The sequence below is a fragment of the Thalia democratica genome, chromosome 2 (genome assembly GCF_965202585.1).
Source record: "Thalia democratica chromosome 2, ktThaDemo2.hap1.1, whole genome shotgun sequence".
NCBI classification, from domain to species: domain Eukaryota; kingdom Metazoa; phylum Chordata; class Thaliacea; order Salpida; family Salpidae; genus Thalia; species Thalia democratica.
In genome coordinates, this window is record NC_139166.1 from 35,570,628 (window position 1) to 35,592,096 (window position 21,469).

At 25.7% G+C, this 21,469-nt stretch overlaps 1 protein-coding gene across 2 annotated transcripts in view; it reads right to left on the reverse strand.

Moving 5' to 3' along the window:
- Positions 1–11,439: 11,439 nt before the first annotated feature.
- Positions 11,440–21,469, reverse strand: part of LOC145829490 (uncharacterized) — a 45,314-nt gene continuing 35,284 nt past the window's right edge. For both annotated transcript variants that reach the window (XM_082937301.1, XM_082937302.1), the window contains 6 exons: positions 18,551–18,664; positions 15,776–15,921; positions 14,167–14,252; positions 13,202–13,328; positions 12,619–12,820; positions 11,440–11,591 (listed from right to left, as the gene is read on the reverse strand). In XM_082937301.1, the coding sequence (XP_082793427.1) occupies positions 11,442–11,591; positions 12,619–12,820; positions 13,202–13,328; positions 14,167–14,252; positions 15,776–15,921; positions 18,551–18,664 (825 nt within the window). In that variant the 3' untranslated portion in view covers positions 11,440–11,441. The remainder of the gene's footprint in view (positions 11,592–12,618; positions 12,821–13,201; positions 13,329–14,166; positions 14,253–15,775; positions 15,922–18,550; positions 18,665–21,469) is intronic.

Genomic DNA, 21,469 nt, shown 5'->3' on the forward strand with positions numbered 1-21,469 from the left:
CTTGTTTTAAAAGTAAATATGTACAAGATATATAAAATACTATCAAACATAAAAAATGTATTGTGGGCATTACGTACTATGAGTTTGAATGTTAATAAGAGGACATTTTATGTAAGACTTATCTAAAATTTGTAATTAAAATAAGTATATACAAGAAAGTTTTAGTTCATATATGAGTTACCAGTTAAATTTTAAAACACCTAGACAAATTTAATTATACCTCAATTGATGTTTTTTCTATAAACCTTGCCAATAACTAATGAAGTTTTTAAACAAGAATTCTAATTTTTAATGATTAATAATTAATAAAAATATTTAAACATTTTATTCTTTAAAATTTAAGTTGAGTACAACGACAAAAGTTAAAATAAAGTTTTTTAAGTAAGTGTTTAAGTTTAATTTCAAAAGAAAATGATTAAAATGCTTTTGATTACAATAAAATATAAGTTTATAAAATAATAAAAACCAAAATTAATTATACTTATAATATTATAAGCTTTACACTGATAGATGGTATAAATTTTTCGCTATTAATACAACTTTTATTTTAACGTTATTGGAATTCTCGGCGTTAAATAGATTAAGTTGAGGCCTTCGCTTACTACCAAAAATTAACTTTAAAAAATTTACTTGATATTTAGTTACGAAATTTATTATTTGGTTACGCCAAAAACTCAATTACCATTTTTGAAAAAAATGCAAAAAATTAAATGGAATTCTAAATTCAAATACAAAGAATTGATGAACTAGTTTGATGAAATTTTTTTTAAAGAAATGACACCCGAACAAAAAACTATCAAGTTGGAATCAGTAATAAAAGAAAACAGTACGCTAGTAAAACTGAAGAAAAAAATAAAATAAACTTTTATTGAAATTAAACCAAATTAAGAACTTTCAAAGAAAATAAAAATATTGAAATTAGGGTATATTCTTGAAAGAAAATGAGAAAGCTGGAGATACTGAAAAACTTGTAACAAATGTTTTAAAATTAATTGACTCTTTTGTTGAAAGAAAGTGATTAGGTTTTTAAAGAAGATTTATGTCCAAAAAAGTATTGAGAGTGGGAAAAAAAATTTAAACCAAACTTCATCAGAATATAAATCTTATTAGCAATATATATTTTTATCAGATATGTTGATATGGCTTATATCTATGAAATCTCACACATTTGGCAAAAAAGTTCAAAAAGACTGATAAATGAGAAGTTTATTGGAAATGTGGTGGAAACATCTATTTTAGGGAAAGTGTAAATAGTAAAGTCTTTGCAGTTTATAGTGCTTTTAGTTCAGAAAATTTATTGGGAAAAACTGAAGGCATGAATGAAAATCAAACATAAAGTTAAGAAAAATAGTTGGTGATAAAAATTAATTTTTGAGTGTTTTTTCTATCAATTGTATACATTTAAATTATGTTTTTAGATGAGAAAAGCTTTATTTGTTCTCTTTGTAGTAAAATCGTAGTAAAATTCTGGTTAGTCACATGATTTTTACAATTATTGCTGTAAATATACTTTTCAATTTTTTTGAGATTAACAGCACCGAACTATTTTATGGTGAATTCTATTTTAAATCAAGAGTTAAAAATCAATATTGTGAATAGACTATCTATTGTTAGTTTACGATACATATCTTGTGAGGGTTCGGAACACTCAGTTTTCAAAAATCTTGATGGTGAGTTAAGTTTTCTAACGGTTAACATAAGAAATTTAAACAAAAATATTTTTTTAGTTCAAGAACTGATGTTGTTATACAAAGTTATTTAGATTCAATATGGATTTGTGAAACAAAAACAAATGGAAAACTATTATTAGTCATTTTAAATTAAAAATGGTACATTTTTGATTCTGTAAACTCTGAGAAAAACGGTTACAAATTGGGTGTAAAAAGTATAATTATTTATTCAATAACACAGGAGCTCAACTCAACAAGCATAGACTATGAATAAACTCAGTTACAACAAAAAATAGGAATTGATAGCAATAATCAAAATAAAATATTTGGTTGGCTTAATCTACTACCATCCTGGAGTTTCCATTCCTATATTGTCGAAAAATTTCAGAACTTTTTTTTAAACTTAAGTAGCTAGAAGGATGTTTGTTTATTTAGTGATAATAATATAAACTCTCTGTATATAAACAGAAAAACTATGCTTGAAACTACATAAATCATACTAATAAAATAGGTTTCACTAATATATTTATCATTACAACTAGAGTTAATAACTTAGATGTGACATAAAATAATCACTTCTATTATTTATGTCTAGAGAATCATATATGCCTTTATTAACGCTAGTATGCTTTTATATGATATATCTGACAATGTGCATTTTATACAAAACTAAAACAGTATAAGAAAAAATCTTAAACAATAAAAATCGATGCATTCAAGAATTTCCAAAATAAATACAAGTTAACTTTTTACTGATACTACACACATTCTCAATAAGAAGAAAATGAGTTTATTAAAACTAAAACTAATATAGTTTTTAAGCTTGACTATCTGGAAGAAAAAAATAAAATGATAGCAGACGAAAATTTAACAAATAAAAAATTGTCTAAAGCTAAACTAAAGTCTAAATCATTGACAAAAAAAAGGCGAATTAACAAATCAAAATAACAAAAATTGATTCGAATTGGAATTTTTCCCATTTGGAACCAAGCTTGTCCCATCATATATACTACAAGCAGATCAAGTTTGCTTTGCATGTTTTTCCAAAAAAAAACAGGTGTAACAAGTTTAAACTATGTAATTTAAAGTAAAACTGCAATATCTAGTTTAAAACAAAACCTAAGTTAGTTAAAAATGTCCTTTCACAAACATTCTCTCAAAACTTATAAGTTTATTACGACATTATAAAAATATCTTAATTGAAAACTAGTATCAGTTGTTACTATTTAGCGCACAGCACAAAAGTGAAACTTTTTAAAGGTTACATGAAATTGTTGTTTTTTTTTTATGTTTGGTTGTTTATATTCTAAAATTTATTAAGAAAGATCAAGCAAAACTACTAATTTAAGTAAACTTAATTTTAAACAAAGTTGTTATTGATAATTAAAACTCCAATTATTCAGAGGTCGCACATGTTTCAGGAAATGAGTCTTAAAATGCCACTGCATTAAGCCTAATATAATTAGCTATTATATTTTAACATAACTTATCAATGTTTAAGAGAACATAAAAAAACATACACAATAAAATCACAAATGTGTGTATCTGTTTTTAAATGATTTCTGTTTTCTTTTTGAGTATTTATCGTAAACATCTACTAAATTTAAAAAAGAGTAGTTATTTGCAAGCTCATAAAGGTTTAAAATTTTCCAGGGACACTTAAACAATAACTATATACTTTGAGCAAAGTAAAACATTTTTACGAGCTAATTTTCTTATTAAAATTTAAATTTATTAACAATTTTCGTGTAATTAAAACTGCCCTATATATTCTGCAGTTTGAAGAAAAGAAAAAAAAAAATCAAAAAAAATTGGATAACTTAAGAATTTTTGTGAACTAGATGCTTCGGTTCGCCAAGGAATAAATTTTTCGACATCTGACCCGCTGACCAAAAACGTTGCCAACCCCTAGTACCGATTGTAGCAAAACAAGCATATTTTAAAAGGTTACATGAATACTAAAATTCTGACAATTTAAATACGAAAATTTAAATTACGACAACTCAAATTCTGACAATTCAAATTCCGATAACTCAAATTCGGACAATTCAAATTCTGAAAATTCAAATACGAAAATTTAAATTACGACAACTCAAATTCCGACAACTCAAATTCGGACAACATACATTCGGACAATTTAAATTCCGACTACTCAAATTCGGAAAATTCAAAATCCGACAACTCAAACTCCGACAATTCAAACTACGACAACTTAAATTCGGACAATTCAAACTACGACAATTCAAATTCGGACAACTTAATTTCCGACAATTCGAATTCTGACCATCCAAATTCCAACTTTTTAAATTTTGTTACTTAAATTGTGACAATTTGTATTTCGATAATTAAAATTCGAACAACTTAAATAATTTAAATTCCAACAACTTAAACTCCGGCATTTCAAACGCGACAATTTTAATTTTGCTAATTCAAATGCCGACAACTAAAACTCCGATAGCTAAAACCAACAACATAAAACAAAGTGTCAAGAATTATCTATTTTTATAGCAAGTAACCTCTTTTCAGTTTTTGCTATTAAAGCTTTGACAGCATTAATTATTTTATTTATTATTATCTTAAATAATAAACTTTAATTTTAAAATACATATAAAAGATAAAGAAAGTAAAATGATGTTTTACAAAAAGTTTAAAAATTGGAATTTATTTTTATCGTAATTTTTAAATCGTATATCTCCATGCTTGTAGTTTTTCAGCGATGTGTTTTCAAATTTTTTAAGTTTTATTTTGAGGTCTTCAAGATGTTTTGGAGCCTTTTAATCTTTTTCCTACAGAGTAGGGTTTGGCAACGTACGGCCCGCGGGCCGAATCCGGCCCTCAGAGTGAAAATGACCAGCCCGCTAAGGTCAACATTACAAAAATTTTATAAAACTTTGTATCATAATTTTACAAAAAAAAAATTTAGGAATTTGAATTTAAAAAACATATTTAAAAAATTTAATTTATGTATAATATTAAAAGCAGCATTTTTTGTCGTAAAATTTTGTTTACTTCAAAATCAGTGGTAATATCTTTACTTATATTAAACCAATCTTATAGATATGCTTGGTTATATATACGCAGGCCTGGCGGTTACTGACTATGACGCGCTAATATAATATAATGATATCTTTAGGTAGTTATACGCTACTTTTTAGACCAGGGTTTCCCAAACTCATTTACTAAACCGCCCCCTTTTCAGTAATTTGAAAAAAAAATCGCCCCCCACAATTTTAAAAAGTAGTTTTTCTTTTGAGTACAAACCTTTGAGCTAAAAAAAGTTGTGTTCGAAATGTAATTTAGCCTGGTACTTCTTATGCACGCACTTTTGTGTTCAAAGTAGTTTACAAGGCTTGAGAAAATTATTTACAGTTATTTTCTTAGAAGCCCAGTAAAGTGTATTTAAATACTTAATTATTAAAAAGCCTTGTGTAATCTGTAATCAATCTTGTTTAAATATGAACTGTTGTGAAACTTTAAGGCCAGTGGTGGACAACTTTTGTAGTCAGCAATTCATATTTACTAAAATATCTTTTCTAGTTTCAACTCGTTAAAAAAAGGTAAATGCGGGCTGCATGATTTAAAAAAATAACAAATAAGAAAATTAAAAAACTCGAGCAAAATTGTAATAAAATGATTTAGTATTATTGTGATCTAGAAAATACTATTGTGAACTGAAAACGAAATGAAAGCGTATTTCAAAATGTTAAGTATCAAAAAACTAAATTTTATTTATTTTGCACAAGTAGTTTTCAATTTACTTAGCGGGTCGAAATTCAACTGGATCTGCGACTCGATCTGAGCCGTACGTTACCCATCTGAAATTTTAACTGAAACCTGACATTATAATAATATCACATATAACAAATTTCGGACATTTAGAAGTTAATACTAAGTAACTTATTTAAGCTGCACAAAATACTTAAATTATTTTATAATTAGGCATGTTTTAAAATAACTATACCAGAGATTAAAAAACTATAAAATAATGAAAGAACAGTTTATTTTACACATAATAAAATAAAAATTAAAAAATAATTTCTGATCTAGTTTAAGGAAGTTTGACCGACTGGTTGATTATCTTACATAAAAAGTGGTTTCATCAACAACTTCAGTTAATGCAGTAAATTTATTAATTTCAATGCTAAGATATATTGTAAGCAAGTTAGTTGTAAAATTAAAAATTTAATTTCAAACTTTTTAAACTATTTGTTTTGTAGTACAACACCATGTAATAGTATTTAACTTGGAATAATCTTTAGGGAACTAAACCTTAATTCTAACAATTTTTTTTTCTTTATTAAAATTCAAAAATAAAAAATCCAATGTTTTACAGTTAATTCTGAGAACAGAAAGTAATCAATTAAAAAAACTTTTAACTAGGTTAAAATTTTTTTTTGTAAATGTAGCAGTCTTTCTGATGGCTTATTTAGTTCTGTTTAAATTTTTTTTTCTAGCTATTAGCCTCTATTAATTTAACAGAGGAAAACAGTGAAAAACTAAAAGCTAGTGTTGAAGTATTAAAATAAACTAAGTATGTTCTTATTGCTAATATATGTTGAATTAAGATGATACAAAAAACAGTTGTATTAATAGTTTAAAACTCCTTATATAATAATAATTTTTTTAACAATAATAAATAAAGTTAGAAAATAAAATTGAGTTTAAGAAACTTTTAAATGAAAACGTAGAAGTCATTTAAAATAGAGACCTCAAATTTATACTCTTTTAAAACCGAAAAATTCTTTATAGACATAAAAACTTTAATGGTTACCAGAATTTTATAATCAGATAATAGTTATATAGTGATATAAGTTATATACAGATTAAACAAGTAATAACAAAAACCTGTCTTTCAAACAAATATTTTAATCACTATTCTATAAAAACTTTTAGTGTAATGTAAAACGATGAATATGAACTACAAAATTAACAAGGTCAAAATTAAACTATTAACAACTTTAAAACATAAACCATTTAATAAATATAGTAGACTTCCGCTTGAGTTCGCACTTTGAAAAAAATCAAAAAGTGTAAACTCAGAAAATTATTACAATATTTTTTTTACAAAATGACAAATTTCAATATGTTATATGCAATAATGTTAAGATTAAACATGAAATCCACTTCAATATAAAACAAACTTTCATTAAAAAAAAAGATCTATACAAGCTATTAAATATTATATATATATTTTTTTTTAAATATTTAGTTAGTAATAGACTTTACTTAAGTTAAATTTAAGAAAATATAAATTTGCACTTTTTTTGGGTAAAAAAGACGAACTCAAGAAGAAGTCTACCATAATTAATATTTATTAGGCATTATGCAAACCTGTTGTAGAATAAATAGCTTAATAAAGTTATTATTTTAAAAAGACTACTTAAATACAATACAAACCGGGCTAAATAAGAAATATTTCAAAAGATCAAATAAAATTAAAAAACTTTCAAAAAATAATGTCTGCTACTGAAATCTAATATTATGTGAAGGATAAGGTTCATGACTGCTTGCAAGTTTTTCTAATCTGATTCTTAATCAGTAAAAAAGAGCCTTAAGTCACCTCTTCTATAAATATCTAGATTAGATCTTTTGCTCAAGATGCTGATAACTGAACTGAATGCTTTCTCAACAACATAGCTAGAAGGAAAAGCTATAAACAACAGTCTAAATTCCTCTCAAATGATTGGATACTTTTGCCTTAGTTTTTGTTGAGTCCAAAAGCTTTCATATCGTTCTTTGGAAGAACTTACTTTAAATTCAAGGTCAGTTTGTAAGTCGTTTACTTCAAAAGTATCTGCCTCGAAGGGATCCATACTTTTATCTATATGATAGCTTTTTTGTGTCAAATCTAAATTTTACTACTTAATATGTTAAAATTGTTAAAAATTCCAGATTTTTTCTAAGTTATTTTTTTGCCTAAGTTGTCAAATTTCAGAATTTTCCAGGTTTCTAGGTAAATTGGCAACTCTGTATAGTTTTATTTCTTAGTCTAACTTAGTGACTTTTCAAAAAAAAAAAAACTGGAAATATCATGAGGTGATAGTTAATAATAAATAACATAGATTTTTACAAACCATTTATGATCCCAAATAACATATATGTCAGGTTATAAAATAGTGAGAGGGATTTAAATCGTCTATGATCTATGTAATTGTTAAATAAGGTAATATTTACTTGAAAGTAGGAGTCATAAGCACTTGATTTTTTTTTCTATCTGTTACATAAATAAAAGAAACTTTTTTGTTTAAGTTTCACCACAGGGTCAAATAATTAATAGCAAGCTAAAATTAGTAAAATAGCAAGAAAAAAAGTAAAAATCTTATGACAGCCCAAAATTTTAAAATCGCCCCCTTTTCGCCCCCTTACTAGTTATCGCCCACCCTTTCGCCCCCTTACTAATTATCGCCCCCCAAATTACTAAAATCGCCCCCAGGGGGGCGATATCGCCCACTTTGGGAAACCCTGTTTTAGACTAATTTCCTTAATTAATAAAATTGGTATATAAAGTATAAATTGGACTTATACTATTATTCTAATCTATTATAAGTATTGATTGAACCCAAATTGCTGTTTATTGAAATATTTAGATTACTTAAACTATTATTTATTGAAGCAGGTTTAAAAGATTGTTAGAAAATTTAATCTACTTGTATAATGAAATCGAGTCAATAAATTTAGACTGTATTTACAATAAATAAATGTGCGATAAACTACAACTGTACTAACAAAATAGTTCGACATGAAAAACTTTGACTTAACAGCCGAAGCGACGAAAGCAAACCCAAAAAAAACCAATAATAAAACAAAGACTAACAAGAGGTAAGCCGACTAAAAAAGCTAAACTCTAACGAGTTCGTTACTTTTAAAGGAAATTTGAGAGAAGAGAAAGAAGCAAGTTGACTCTCTGCCGTTACAGAGCGGTTACAATATGAAATATTATTTATAATTATATTTAGCAATATTATTGAATTTTTCATTAATTACATTAACGGCAGCCCTTTCGAAATCTGCGTGCCATTCAACAGGAGCTAGACTTGCATTATCAAGTAGTGCATTAATTAAAGTTCTATATGTTGCTTCCCTTTTATTAGGCAAAAAACAGTATACTAAAGGAACAAGTGACCCGTATCATTTACCATGTATGGTATACAGCTAGGGAAAAAAGCGACTTGAAGCACACTTAAATGTTCCGTCACTGAAAACGATTTCAGCCTGTCTCAAGAGCCTTAGGTTCGCTTAAGTAGCAAAAAAGTCTATCACTACCTAGACCAGAATCAAAAACCAACCAGCTTTCACGGTCGGATAACACTTTATCTATGTAACTAATTTTAACTGTGACGTAACGATCGAAAATTTAAACGATTTTATATTTGTAATAACTATGAAAATTTGAAATTTTTCTTGAATGCTTTTTGTAAAAACTTTTAGTTTCAAAAAAGTAGCAGCTACATTAAAACTTTTTAACAGCATGCATAAAACCTATTATACGAACAACTTAAGTTTTGAAGTGGAGTATTTTTACACTGCGGGCAGGAATAAAAGAGTTCGTACCTGTTATTTAAGTTACCCCTTCCGTCGGCTTTGGCAATCGCGACGTTTTCTAGTATGCTAGTACTGCAAATACTTTGTTCTTTTTGGTTTTGCTAATATGTTGAATTATTTCATAGTTTATTTTATAATCAATGTTGTTATTTCTAGTTTCCAGATGTATTTTGATATTTCTGTGTAGTTTTTAAAATTGAAAAGAATAAATTCATTATTTCTCTTATAGTAGTTTAGATCTCTTTATTTGTTTTCTAAAAGTCGAAACATATAATATAATGTTTACTTTAAGAAAAGTTTTATGTCATTAAAAGAATACAAACATTTTGAGTTTAAAATGTTGATAAAAATACTTATTTAACTTTTCATTTTCTAAATATGTTAGCATAAAAAAATAAAATAGTAAAAGTTTTTATCAATTTCAGCTAAAAAACATCGAAATACTGTATTGTAATACTCGATTTAGTTTTTGCAATCAGAACTCGGGTCTTGGCTCGTCACCGTGACTCGGTCCTCAACTTATTGTTATTGACTACATTGCATAAGTCTAGTTAGACTATCGAACTATGATTTGTAATCAGTTTTTTTTCTTATTTAGATTATATATGTAAAGGAAAAGAGGTTTTGTTTTTTGTTAAGCAGTTTCTTTTAAGTTGTGCTTTAATGATGTTTGATATAACTTTTGAAAACTAGTTTAATATAAAACAGTGATAACTGATTTTAGATTTAATGATATTTAATTTGAATAAATTAAATTATAGAACTGCGCTTTACAAATAGTAAAATTAGTTTACAACACTACATAAAAATTAAATGTTATTTTTTTATCGGTTTATGCTAATGACAAATTTTATACTTAATAAAAATAAATTACAAAATTAATGTTCTTGCAGTACAAATTGAATAGTTTAGGTGGCCTCATTTACATTGTGACGTAATTATTAGTTGTAAAAATGTATTTTTTTCGTTAGTTAACAACCGTAAATTTTGATTTAGTTATCTTTCCTATTAACGTAAGTTGTTTGTTTATATTATACTTTGTTGTGTAATTTAGCTTACTTATTTATTTTAGACTTAATAATTACAAATATCATATAATTTTATAACAGTCGGATTTAATGTTAAGTATTTCACCTATTAATAACTATTATCTGTAGAATATATCTTATTTTAATAAACATATATACACCTACTTTATTCTATGCTTCTATTCTCTCATTACAGTAATTATTTTTTTACAGAACCCAGTTGAAGTGTGTTGATTCGTTGACACACAGAAACATATGTTGGTAGAATAAAGGAAGATTACTGTATAATTTGTTTTTATTAAAAATAAATTGTAAATATTTTTAAAGATTATTTAATTTTTATGTCTAAAATTATTTAAATATTCTCTTAATAGTCGTTTATTTCTATAAGATAACTTTAATTCTAATAATTTATTTATTTTTTTTTAGAATTTTTTTTAAGATAACTAAAAAAATAATTCGATAAAAATTTTGTTATCTCAAATCTAAAAAGCAACATTTGATAAAAACTATAATTCTTATTATATCATTTGTTGTAACATAGTGTACATTTTTTTCGTTTTATTTAAAAAAATCAACTTTTTTAGTTTGAGTTGTCCGAATTTGTGTTGTCGTAGTTTGAATTGTCCAAATTTGAGTTGTCGGAATTTGAGTTATCCGAGTTTGGATTATCCAAATTTGAATTTTCAGAATTTGAATAGTCATGCACCCATTTTAAAATTATTTGCTTGGAGGTTTTGTATTTAAATTAAGAACTCACTTACACTGTTCAAGTTTAAAAAAAACATAGATAAATATAAAACATATACCTTAATTCAGTGTTCCAAAAATTGTAAAAACTGTGCACAGTAGGTAACACTAAGTCAATTTTTGAAGAAAAAATTATACAAAACCACAGATATTACATATTCAAACATATGCTACAATTTGCTAGAAACTAATATTAGAAAACTTTTGAAAACAAGACAGGAAAAAATACTTGCCAATAAAAAAACAGTATTTATTAAAAGTTTTGTACTCATTATTTTACTTTATATGAACACTGCTGTGCACTGGTGAATACTTAAGGTAACACTATATTATCAAATTATTATTAGAAAGTAACTAGTTTAAACAATAAAACATTTATACAACAGTCCAACAATGTTTATTGTTATATACAAACAAACCAGACAGAAAAAAATTGTACGATAATTTTTATTTAAAACTGATCATCAGTGATAGTTTTTCTTCCCGCCATTTTTACATTTTGTTGCTCCGAACCGTCGATGTGAGACTGTAAAAACTTTTCAACATTATCAAGAGCTACCCCCATTCCTTTCTGAACTTGTGAAGCAATTTTTTTGTTCTCCTATTTTTAAAACAGAACTTTTTTAAACTATTCAATGTTTAGTACAACAATTTGGACAGTAGTTAATTTACGTCGTTTCTCTATGCCAAAATAGTAACACAGTTTTACGGAGTTTTGAAAAATTTAAGTACTTACTTAGAAAAAAAAATATATAAGAAAATTTTTATTTTTTACAGACTTTTTTACTCAATAAGGTTTGTATTCGTTAATTTTTGTTCTAAAGTTTTCTTATACCTACTTTAACCTTTGGGTATTCAAATAAAGCCTTAAACAGATATAAGTACAGTTATAATTGTTTGATATTAAATTTCTTAAGCTATTTAAGCGCACGACTTTAAATTTTTTATGTAAAAGAAAAAAAAATGTTGCACACATATAAGTAGTACATGTATATTATATTTATACTCATACGAACATTTTATTATAATTTATTTCTGAACAATACACTGAAACTAATAAAACACTGTCAAAAACTATCTTTTGAAAGCAGAATAAGATAAAGTACACATATATTTATTTATACTATTCTATTAACTATCTAATATTATGGCAAAGTAAACCAATCTATATGCACACATTTAAAATCATTACTTTAATGCAGTAATGTATTTAAGGTAAAAGCAAGCTTTCTGTAGGTAAAACATTTAAAAAAGTATTCGTGGCAAACAAAAAGTTTTTAAATTTATTTTAGTTTATTAAGAGGGCACAAAAATTAAGCATTTTTTAATTTAGAACTAATGTTATTATTAAAATTTAAATTAATTACATTAACTCATGTACGTAAATCTTAATCTTGTATTATACATACATTTTCAGTAATTTCATTTACACTTGAAGTAATTTTATTAAAATAGATGTTAATTATTCAGGAGCTAACCTTTTATCAAAATTATTATAACACACAGGCTAATTACTTGTAGTATTTAGATATAAGTAAAAGGAAAGATACTTAAAGGGTCTCAAATCGGATACTTTTAAGCAGCGCACCATAGTTTACAACCCAAGTTTTGGTATTACAACAACTTACATTTGTTCTTAGTTTAAATTGATTTAAACTGTTTTCATTGCCACGTGACCTTCTGTCATAGTAATGTTGCAATGAGCTGTTTAGTTTGTTTTGCATCATAACAAGTCGCTTGTAGTCATTTACATTTGCGTCAAGCATAAACTTTTCTCCTTGCAACTTCACTAAATTGTTCTTAAGGTCTAAGTCCATTGATTGCATGTCTCTATTTAAACAAAAAGCTAACGTGTTATAAGTTTTACAAAAAAGTCTAGCTAAACCTTATATTGAGTTAAAGAATTCTTTGAAATAACTATTAGAATTCAATAAACTTTTTAAACTGAAAATCAAACAATACGTTTTGCTAAAAAAACACATTAAATTCTATCTAGAACTTAGTTATAAAAACTACGATTTTAATTAACTTAAAGACTGTAAAAAAGTAAAACTTATAATAATATGAAAAATATATACTTTAAGTGATTAATTTTTTTTTAATCAAAAGAAGCAAATGAATAGAAAGTCACTTTGATATATGTTACAAAATTTCATAAGCTATAACAAATCGGATGCAAACTTCAGTTTTATTTAACTAAAAAAACTTTACTTATAAATTCTCGCAGCTTTTTCGTTGTAGTCCAACCCTTCAAGGTTTCCTGATTCTAAAGAAGACTTTACAAAACTTCGTCTTTTCATAATTTGCTTTTGAATATTTTCGCGCCTTATAACTCTGTCTTAAAACAAACAAAACCTAATTTTATATTTCTGTTTTACATAGAAAGTAAATTTTTTCACTTTCTTAGTTTTCCCTAATGATAAAAAAACGGGTAGCTTGAAAAACTCGCAAATAGTTTGCATAAATAAGTAAACCATTTGCATATTTGCTGAGTCAGAAAACTTGTATTTAAAGCTTTTTTATAATTTTATTAAAATTTGTGTTTTTATCCCTAACCAACATTACACAAACATATAAAAATCAAAAATAGAATTTTATTAATAAATAAATAACATGAAAAAAAGCTTATACTATTTTTCTTTGAAGAGTAAAACACTTAAGCCAAAATTTTAAACAAATACCAAAAATAAAAATGGATTAAACTTCAAAATAGTTTTTGAAATACGACAACAAAAATACTTCAATAAAAAATACAATTTATAGTAACACTCTAACACTTAAAAATATTTCCCTTAATAAAAATAGAGCTATCAAAAATATATTTTTTGTTGCACACAAAACCTAAATTCGACCAGTGGATCAGTCAAGAGACGTGGAAGTGTTTAAGTTATCAGAAGTTTGGAAGTGTTTAAGTTTAAGTTATTTTTTTGAGCTTTAAAAAAGCTAGGCGGTGTAGAATTATGTAGCTTATTGTATCGTATAATATTATCTAGTATTATATATACAGGTATTTTACTATTTGAACTAAATAAACTTAAGAAATCCATAAGGTGTTGTTCTTCAAAAACTTTTCTTTATTTATTATTAGTAAAGTATGATTAATTTAACTAAATTTTTGAAAAATCAAACGAAGGTTTTTAAAAAACCAAGATTTATATTTTTTTAACAGAACTCACCTTTTGCGTCCTTTAGTTTTAATTGCAGCAAGTCAAGCAATTTTTGTTTACCATTGCATTCAGACTCCAAGTCGGCTAACTGCTTACTGTTTGGATTTTGTACAAATTTTTTAAATTACCCTTTATAAACATTAAATACTCTGTTTAAAACTAAAGTTTGTATGAACAAATTATAAGCTTTATTTTTTTTCTTTTGTATGAAAATCAATTCACAGTACTTCTTTTAATCAACTACTAAATTGAGCTTTGTTAAATAAGAAAAACACTAAAAATAGCCACAAGGTGGAAAAGACACAATTTTGTATATATCCGTTGGAATAATTAGTTTAAAAAATATTCACAAAATCGAATATTTATTGCCAATTATAAACTACCTAAAATACAGTATTCAAAATAAGGTCATAAACTTTGGTTTTGATGAAAATATCAATAATGAGAATAAATATTTATAAACACAAAAGCGGTGATAAAACATAAACAATATTACACTATGGAAAAAATCAACAGTTATCATTTAAAAAGTAAAACCTTAAAAAAAAATTATTTATATTTTTTTGATTACATAGAACCCCTTTCTTTTGGGTTTTTTATAATTTCTACTCTGATGCCAATTAATCTAGGAAATATAAGCCTTTGTTGTGTAAAAATAGTACGCTATAACAGAAATTTTTATATCATTTAGGTTGTTTATATTTTGGAAGTATGATAAAAGATTGGAACGAATATACAGAGTTCAAATACTTTTAGGTAAAAAATTGATTCATTAAAACAAAGGCACATAAAATGTTGTGAAAATTAAATAACTTAACGTTAAGAGTGTAAAAAGCTATATTATTCGAAAATATATTTTAAGTAAGTATAAATTATAAATTACAGTAACCTCTCGGGAATATACGCGCTCGTTTGGTATAGTAACGCATTTTTGATTTTTTTAGAATACAAAAACAATTTTAAATCATTAACATTGTACAAATCAAAATTATTTTATGTATTGAATTAACAATATTTTTAGGTTTTTATATGAAAATTTTAATGCTAATTTACCTATATATATATCTTTAGACTTTGTAAAATTTTCTTCCTTGACCAATAGATAAACATTTAATTGTGCCTCAGTGTACCATAAAATTTAATACTTAACAAAATTTACAATTAAAATTTCAAAAGAAAAATGATAGCTTGACCAACAATAATGGAAGTTCACAACACAAAAGCATGATAATAAGCTCTCGCACTATGTATGAATAATCATTTAAAGAAACAGCTCAGTATTAGACATTGAACTTTCTCTAATACCATGCAAGACAAGTTTAATCTCAGATGGGCAAGGAACAAAATAAAATAAAAATACTTTGTATACACATAAACAAATTGAAAAAAACAACTTTTCACAATATGTACCACTTCAATGAAAACTATTTTTGTAAACATAAATTGTGAAAGCCCCCAAACTGTATTTAATCAAATGCATTATAAGAAAACAGCCAATATACTAAATATATTGGCTACCTCTCGTTTAGATACTCACTTTTGCTGTAGACACAATGTGCGTAGATTCGCGAGAGGTGACTGTATTATATTTTTTTAAAGGTAAAAAAACATTACTTACTTTACAACTTTAATTTTGATTTCAGTTTCAACTTTTTTAGTTTCCATAACGTCATGAGAGCTTTTAATGTTACGTATTTCAGGCTCAAGAAAATCAGACTCGGTTTCTATTACTTGCAACTCATGTTTTAGTTCTACGTTTTCTTTCTAAACATATACTTTAAAATATTGCAAACGTTTAAATATTATTTAGTTAGATACATATATGCTAAAGCATGTCTAATAATTTAACACTGCCAGTATAACGTTAGAAAACTAAGTGTAAATAATTGGTAGGAAAATTACTATGTACTTGTTAGATTGTAAGACTTAATTTAGAAACTTTAATTTTTCAAAACATATGTATTCCTGCTATTATTTGATAAATTCATACCAACATATTTTGATTAAAAGTGCTTGGAGTTGCTGTTAAATAAAGCATTTTGGTAAAAAAAAAAGATTAGCATTTAGTACGCTTGTAAGAAGACTTTGCATGTGTAACCCTTCTTCGACTGCAGAAGCGGATAAAAACATATACCCTAACAAGCAATGCGGATTAAGGTCTAAAACGTTTTACAGCTAATATAATTTTCTCTGCGCGAAAACTGCAAGAATACGTGCTTTTGTATATAACTTTTATTGATCTTACTAAATCTTTTGATTTAAGTAGACAAAGACTATTTCCTTTCAGACTAAGTTGTCCTACAACTCTCTTCATCACCGTGAATCACCAAATTATAATCACTAATTTTTTTTATTTATGAGGACCCAGTCGGATTAGGATTTTGTTTTCAAATTTGGATCCGGATATAATTTTTAAAAAACATGTTTTTAGATCAAAACACGTATAGCCGATTTCAGCTGACAGCGGGCTTGTTGTCAATAGTATTTTGTAGGTTTACTTTACTTTTTTTTATTACTGAAAGTTACTATAGATATTTTGAGAACGTATAACTAACAAAAAAAATATTGAAATATTTTTTTTTTCTAAATATAAGCTAAATTTAGCTTATCTGATAATATAGTAATGAAAAGGACACATAAATTTAATAAACAAGATACATTTCGAGCTGTTGTAATCAGTTGAATACAAAGCTTACATAAATAAGACTTATAAACTTATATTATTTTACTAATTCAGGGTTGCCATAAGATTTTTGAAAATTTTTCCCAGATTATCTGAATTTTTTCCAGGTTTTTCAGTCTTTCTTTTAATTTTATGAAATTACAACTTTTTTGACCATTTCTTATAGTAGGTTTATCTCAAGTCAAAAAAGTGTGTTTAGATAGATTCAAATTTCTTAAAAAAAACTGTATTGCTTTTTTTTATATTGAACCTGTACTAACTTTTTGAATCAATTTTTTCAAAGTTCTTCTCATACGATTGTTCAAAAACCTTTATGTTGATATAACATAAATAGCCAAAAAATTTAGTTAAAATTTGTTGTTAGTTTTAAATTGTTATTTTTTAATACTACAAAAGTAAAGTACTACAAAACCAAAAATTATGACTCTCCTATTTACTAAAGCACTTTTCCACTCACACACAAAATCTATAAAAATTTTACGCTAAATATTACTTACATTAAAATAAGAATGTTTCAAAAAATACTTTATTTAAAATCTTTAAATTCTAAAACATACCATTTGTTATATCTAAATTCTTAAAAATATTCAAATTAAATAAAATCCAGGTTTTTTCATGATTTTTGTACAAAATCCCATGTTTTAAGATTTTATGGCAACCCTGCTAACTAACAATTAAGTAATCAAAAGATTAGTAAAAGGGACAAAAGCAATTAGTTAAAATAGATAATAATTGATGTACTTCAACAACAATTAGTTTTATACGACTTTTTTTACACCTTTGTTATTAGCAACAACATTTAGCTTTAATCTAACTTAATCCAAAACATTGTATATATTTACAGAAAAAGCGAAAAATGTTATGTATTTTTTTGATGATGCTTAAAATAATAAACTGTTTAAATTAAATGCATGTGTGTTTTGTTTAAGTTAAGGCCATAGGGGGGGTAGAAGCCATTTTTTGACCAAAAATAACATATAGACTTATATTATAGTAAATTTCATAATCTTTCAGATGCTTTTTTTAGATTTTAAAAATATTAAGTAACTTTTTTTTTATGACCGGTTATATAAAGGGTTGTCTTTATAAAGGGTATATAAAGGGTAACTTTAAAGCCGTTTTTCTCGAGTTTTTAAAAACGGGCTTTAAAATCTATCTTCTCCTTCATTTTTCAAGCAATCTTCTTCAAATTTTCAGGAAATGTTCCTTACATTATAAAAAAAAAATATTTGTAAATTTTAATAATTTAAAAAAATAAAATTTTATGACAAAAAAAAAAAAAAAAGTGATTTTTTATCAAAAAAAAATTTTTTTTTCAAAAAAAAGGTATTTTTACTTAAAATTTTTTAAAGTCACAGATAAAGTTTTTTTGTTATTGTATAAAGAATAGACTGTGAAAGTTTGAAGAAGATTGCTTAAAAAATGAAGGAGGAGATAGATTTTGAATGCATTAGTCTTTTTTCGCCGTTTTAGTTTTTCCTTCCCCATAAGGAACCTGTTATGCGGCCCGACTTTGGCCGGTCATATCTCAAAAACTAATTCGAATTTTTAAAAACAGTAAAAAGCAACTTGAAGCTTAGTAAAAACTCTAAAAAATAAGATCAATTTGTAAAAAACATGGCCTACCCCCCCCCCCCCCTATGGCCTTAAATTACCAATGAGTGCGTGATAACTACTTCTAGATTTACTAAAAATAATTGTTATGTATACTTTAAGTTGAGTGTTTATTTCTTGTAAATGATTTCTTTTTCCACCAAGTTCTTCTTCAAGTTTTTTGTGTTCAGTTTCTACTTCGTCTAACCTTTCTTTTAACTTTTCCATTACCTGATAGTTTAGTTGAAGATTTTATAATATGTTTTGTATACTAAAACTAAACAACTTAAAAATGTACTTTATATAAAATGCGTTAAAAACTTAAGTTTTATTTAAAAAGTATTCATACAAAAGATGACCGCATTCATGACTTAAGACATATTGCTGCACATCTACTCATCCACGGCTAAGAAAATAGATACAAAAATATTATTTTATTTAAACTCCATTGAAAAAATATATTTTATGGTATCAAAAGAGGGCGCTCGTCATGGCCCTATTTCTAATGTTTTTACTTGTAATCAATAGTATTGTTTGTGCTATTATGTAGTATAACTGCTTAAGTTTTGTAGCGAAAGGTTTTAACATGATTTTATGTACCAAGTTATTGCTAATAACAAAAATGTTTTCATTTAGACTACTTATTTAAGCAATGCTTTCAAAATTTAACTAATTATCTTTTCAAAAAAAATACTAACAAAAGTAATTAATCAAACAAAATACGAGTAAACTAAAGAAACAATCAATATAAAACTAATCAAATTAATCATAAAAACTAAAAAAGATAATTAGAACAAAAATGAACAATTTAAAAATGTTAAGTGTAATTCCAGATCCTTTATCAGGACCTAGTTGATGATTAAGTTTAAGTTTAATTTTTTTAATCATAATTGTCTGCTAGCATAATAACTGCTAGTAATACACTTCGAATTTTACAAAATTTAATTACCTTAAAACAATTAGAAATATCATCGTGATCTTGACAGTTTTTACATTGTTCTATATGTGAAAATACTGCACTATTTGTAAGCTTTATATGTTCTTTAATTCTGACAAACAGTTGTCGCTTCGTTTCTCCAATATATTCGGTATCCAGGTCACCTGGACATTGAAATTTATCAACGATGCAATTTCTGTAAAAATTATTGATTCGATGTTTTAATGAGAAATAATTTCCAACTTTATATGTTCTGAAAGTTACTTTTATATTAATACCAATTGTTTCCAAAGCTTTTGTTATATTTCTGCTGAATTTTTCTGAAACCTATATAATGAACTGTTAAATACCGTTGCTTAGGAAGCTGTGGAATTTTATTTTCTAATTTTTGTAGTTTTTCTATTTCATTAATTATGAATTTAACCGTTTCTTATAAGAAGATCCTTTATTCTATTTATTTCTAGGTTCTGTAGTTCTTCTGACACTAATCTTTTGTTTCTAATGAGCAAAATTCTGATCAAGTTTTTTTTTCCATGATTGCGGCGTACAAAAGTAAAATGTAATAGAACATCTGTGTTTGATAGTTTCTTGTAAATTGAGTTAGTAAATCTGTTCTCTTCTTGTTTAACATTTATGTCAAGAAAAGGAAGTTTATTCGATGTACTGGATTTTATTTTAAAAATAAGATCTTGATGAAGATTATTTAATTTTTTATTGAATTCATTTGCCATTTTTTCATCGGAGAATATAGTAAAAATGTCGTCGACATATATAGTGTACATTTTGGGTTCGATTTCTTTAAAAAACTTGTTTCTAACTTAATAACAAACCAATTACCTAAAAGGGGGGATAATGAAGATCCCATGGATAGTCCATCCACTTGTTTAAACACTTGACCATTGAAGACGAATATGCTCTGAGAAGAAGTTTTAAGTATGTTTTTGAACACTGTTTTTATTTTTTTTGATTTAGTTAATATTGAGAAATTTTCATTTGAATATACATCGTCTGCTACTATGTTTATTGTTTCCGCTAATGGAACACATGTATATAGACTTTTTATATCAAAAGTTCCACAAACATCAGCTTTTTGTGGTTTTATGTTGTTTAAAGAATCTATAAGTTCAATATTTAAATAGATTATCCATTTACTTTTTGGTAACGGTTTTAATAACAGTATATTCAGTAACACTACTGAATATGTCAGAAAAATTAATGTTATTCTTAATGACACAAATAAGTTTGAAAAACTTGATTTTAACTTAAATAAAAATGATAACTAAAAATAATTATGAAAAAGCACCTTGGTATAAAAAAGAAAAAAGTATATATAGCTATATCAATAACTACATTAAAACAATAGTGGATGAAAAAGTTTATTTCAGTCTAATTCCTAAAAGTAGTCAACCAGGAAAAATGTATGGAATGGCCAAACATCACAAAATTGATTGTCCTTTTCGACCGGTCTAATAGCTATAGGAGCACCAGAAGAAAGTTTGTGCAAGTGGTTAGAAATTCAACTTGGACTTTAACTAAAAAGTAAATGGATAATCTATTCAAATATTGAATTTATGGATTCTTTAAACAACATAAAACCACAAAAAGCTGATGTTTGTGTAACATTTGATATAAAAAGTCTATATACATGTGTTCCATTAGGGGAAACAATAAACATAGTAGCAGACGATGTATATTCAAATGAAAATTTCTCAATATTAACTAAATCAAAAAAAATAAAAACAGTGTTCAAAAACATACTTAAAACTTCTTCTCAGAGCATATTCGTCTTCAATGGTCAAGTGTTTAAACAAGTGGATGGACTATCCATGGGATCTTCATTATCCCCCCTTTTAGGTAATTGGTTTGTTATTAAGTTAGAAACAAGTTTTTTAAAGAAATCGAACCCAAAATGTACACTATATATGTCGACGACATTTTTACTATATTCTCCGATGAAAAAATGGCAAATGAATTCAATAAAAAATTAAATAATCTTCATCAAGATCTTATTTTTAAAATAAAATCCAGTACATCGAATAAACTTCCTTTTCTTGACATAAATGTTAAACAAGAAGAGAACAGATTTACTAACTCAATTT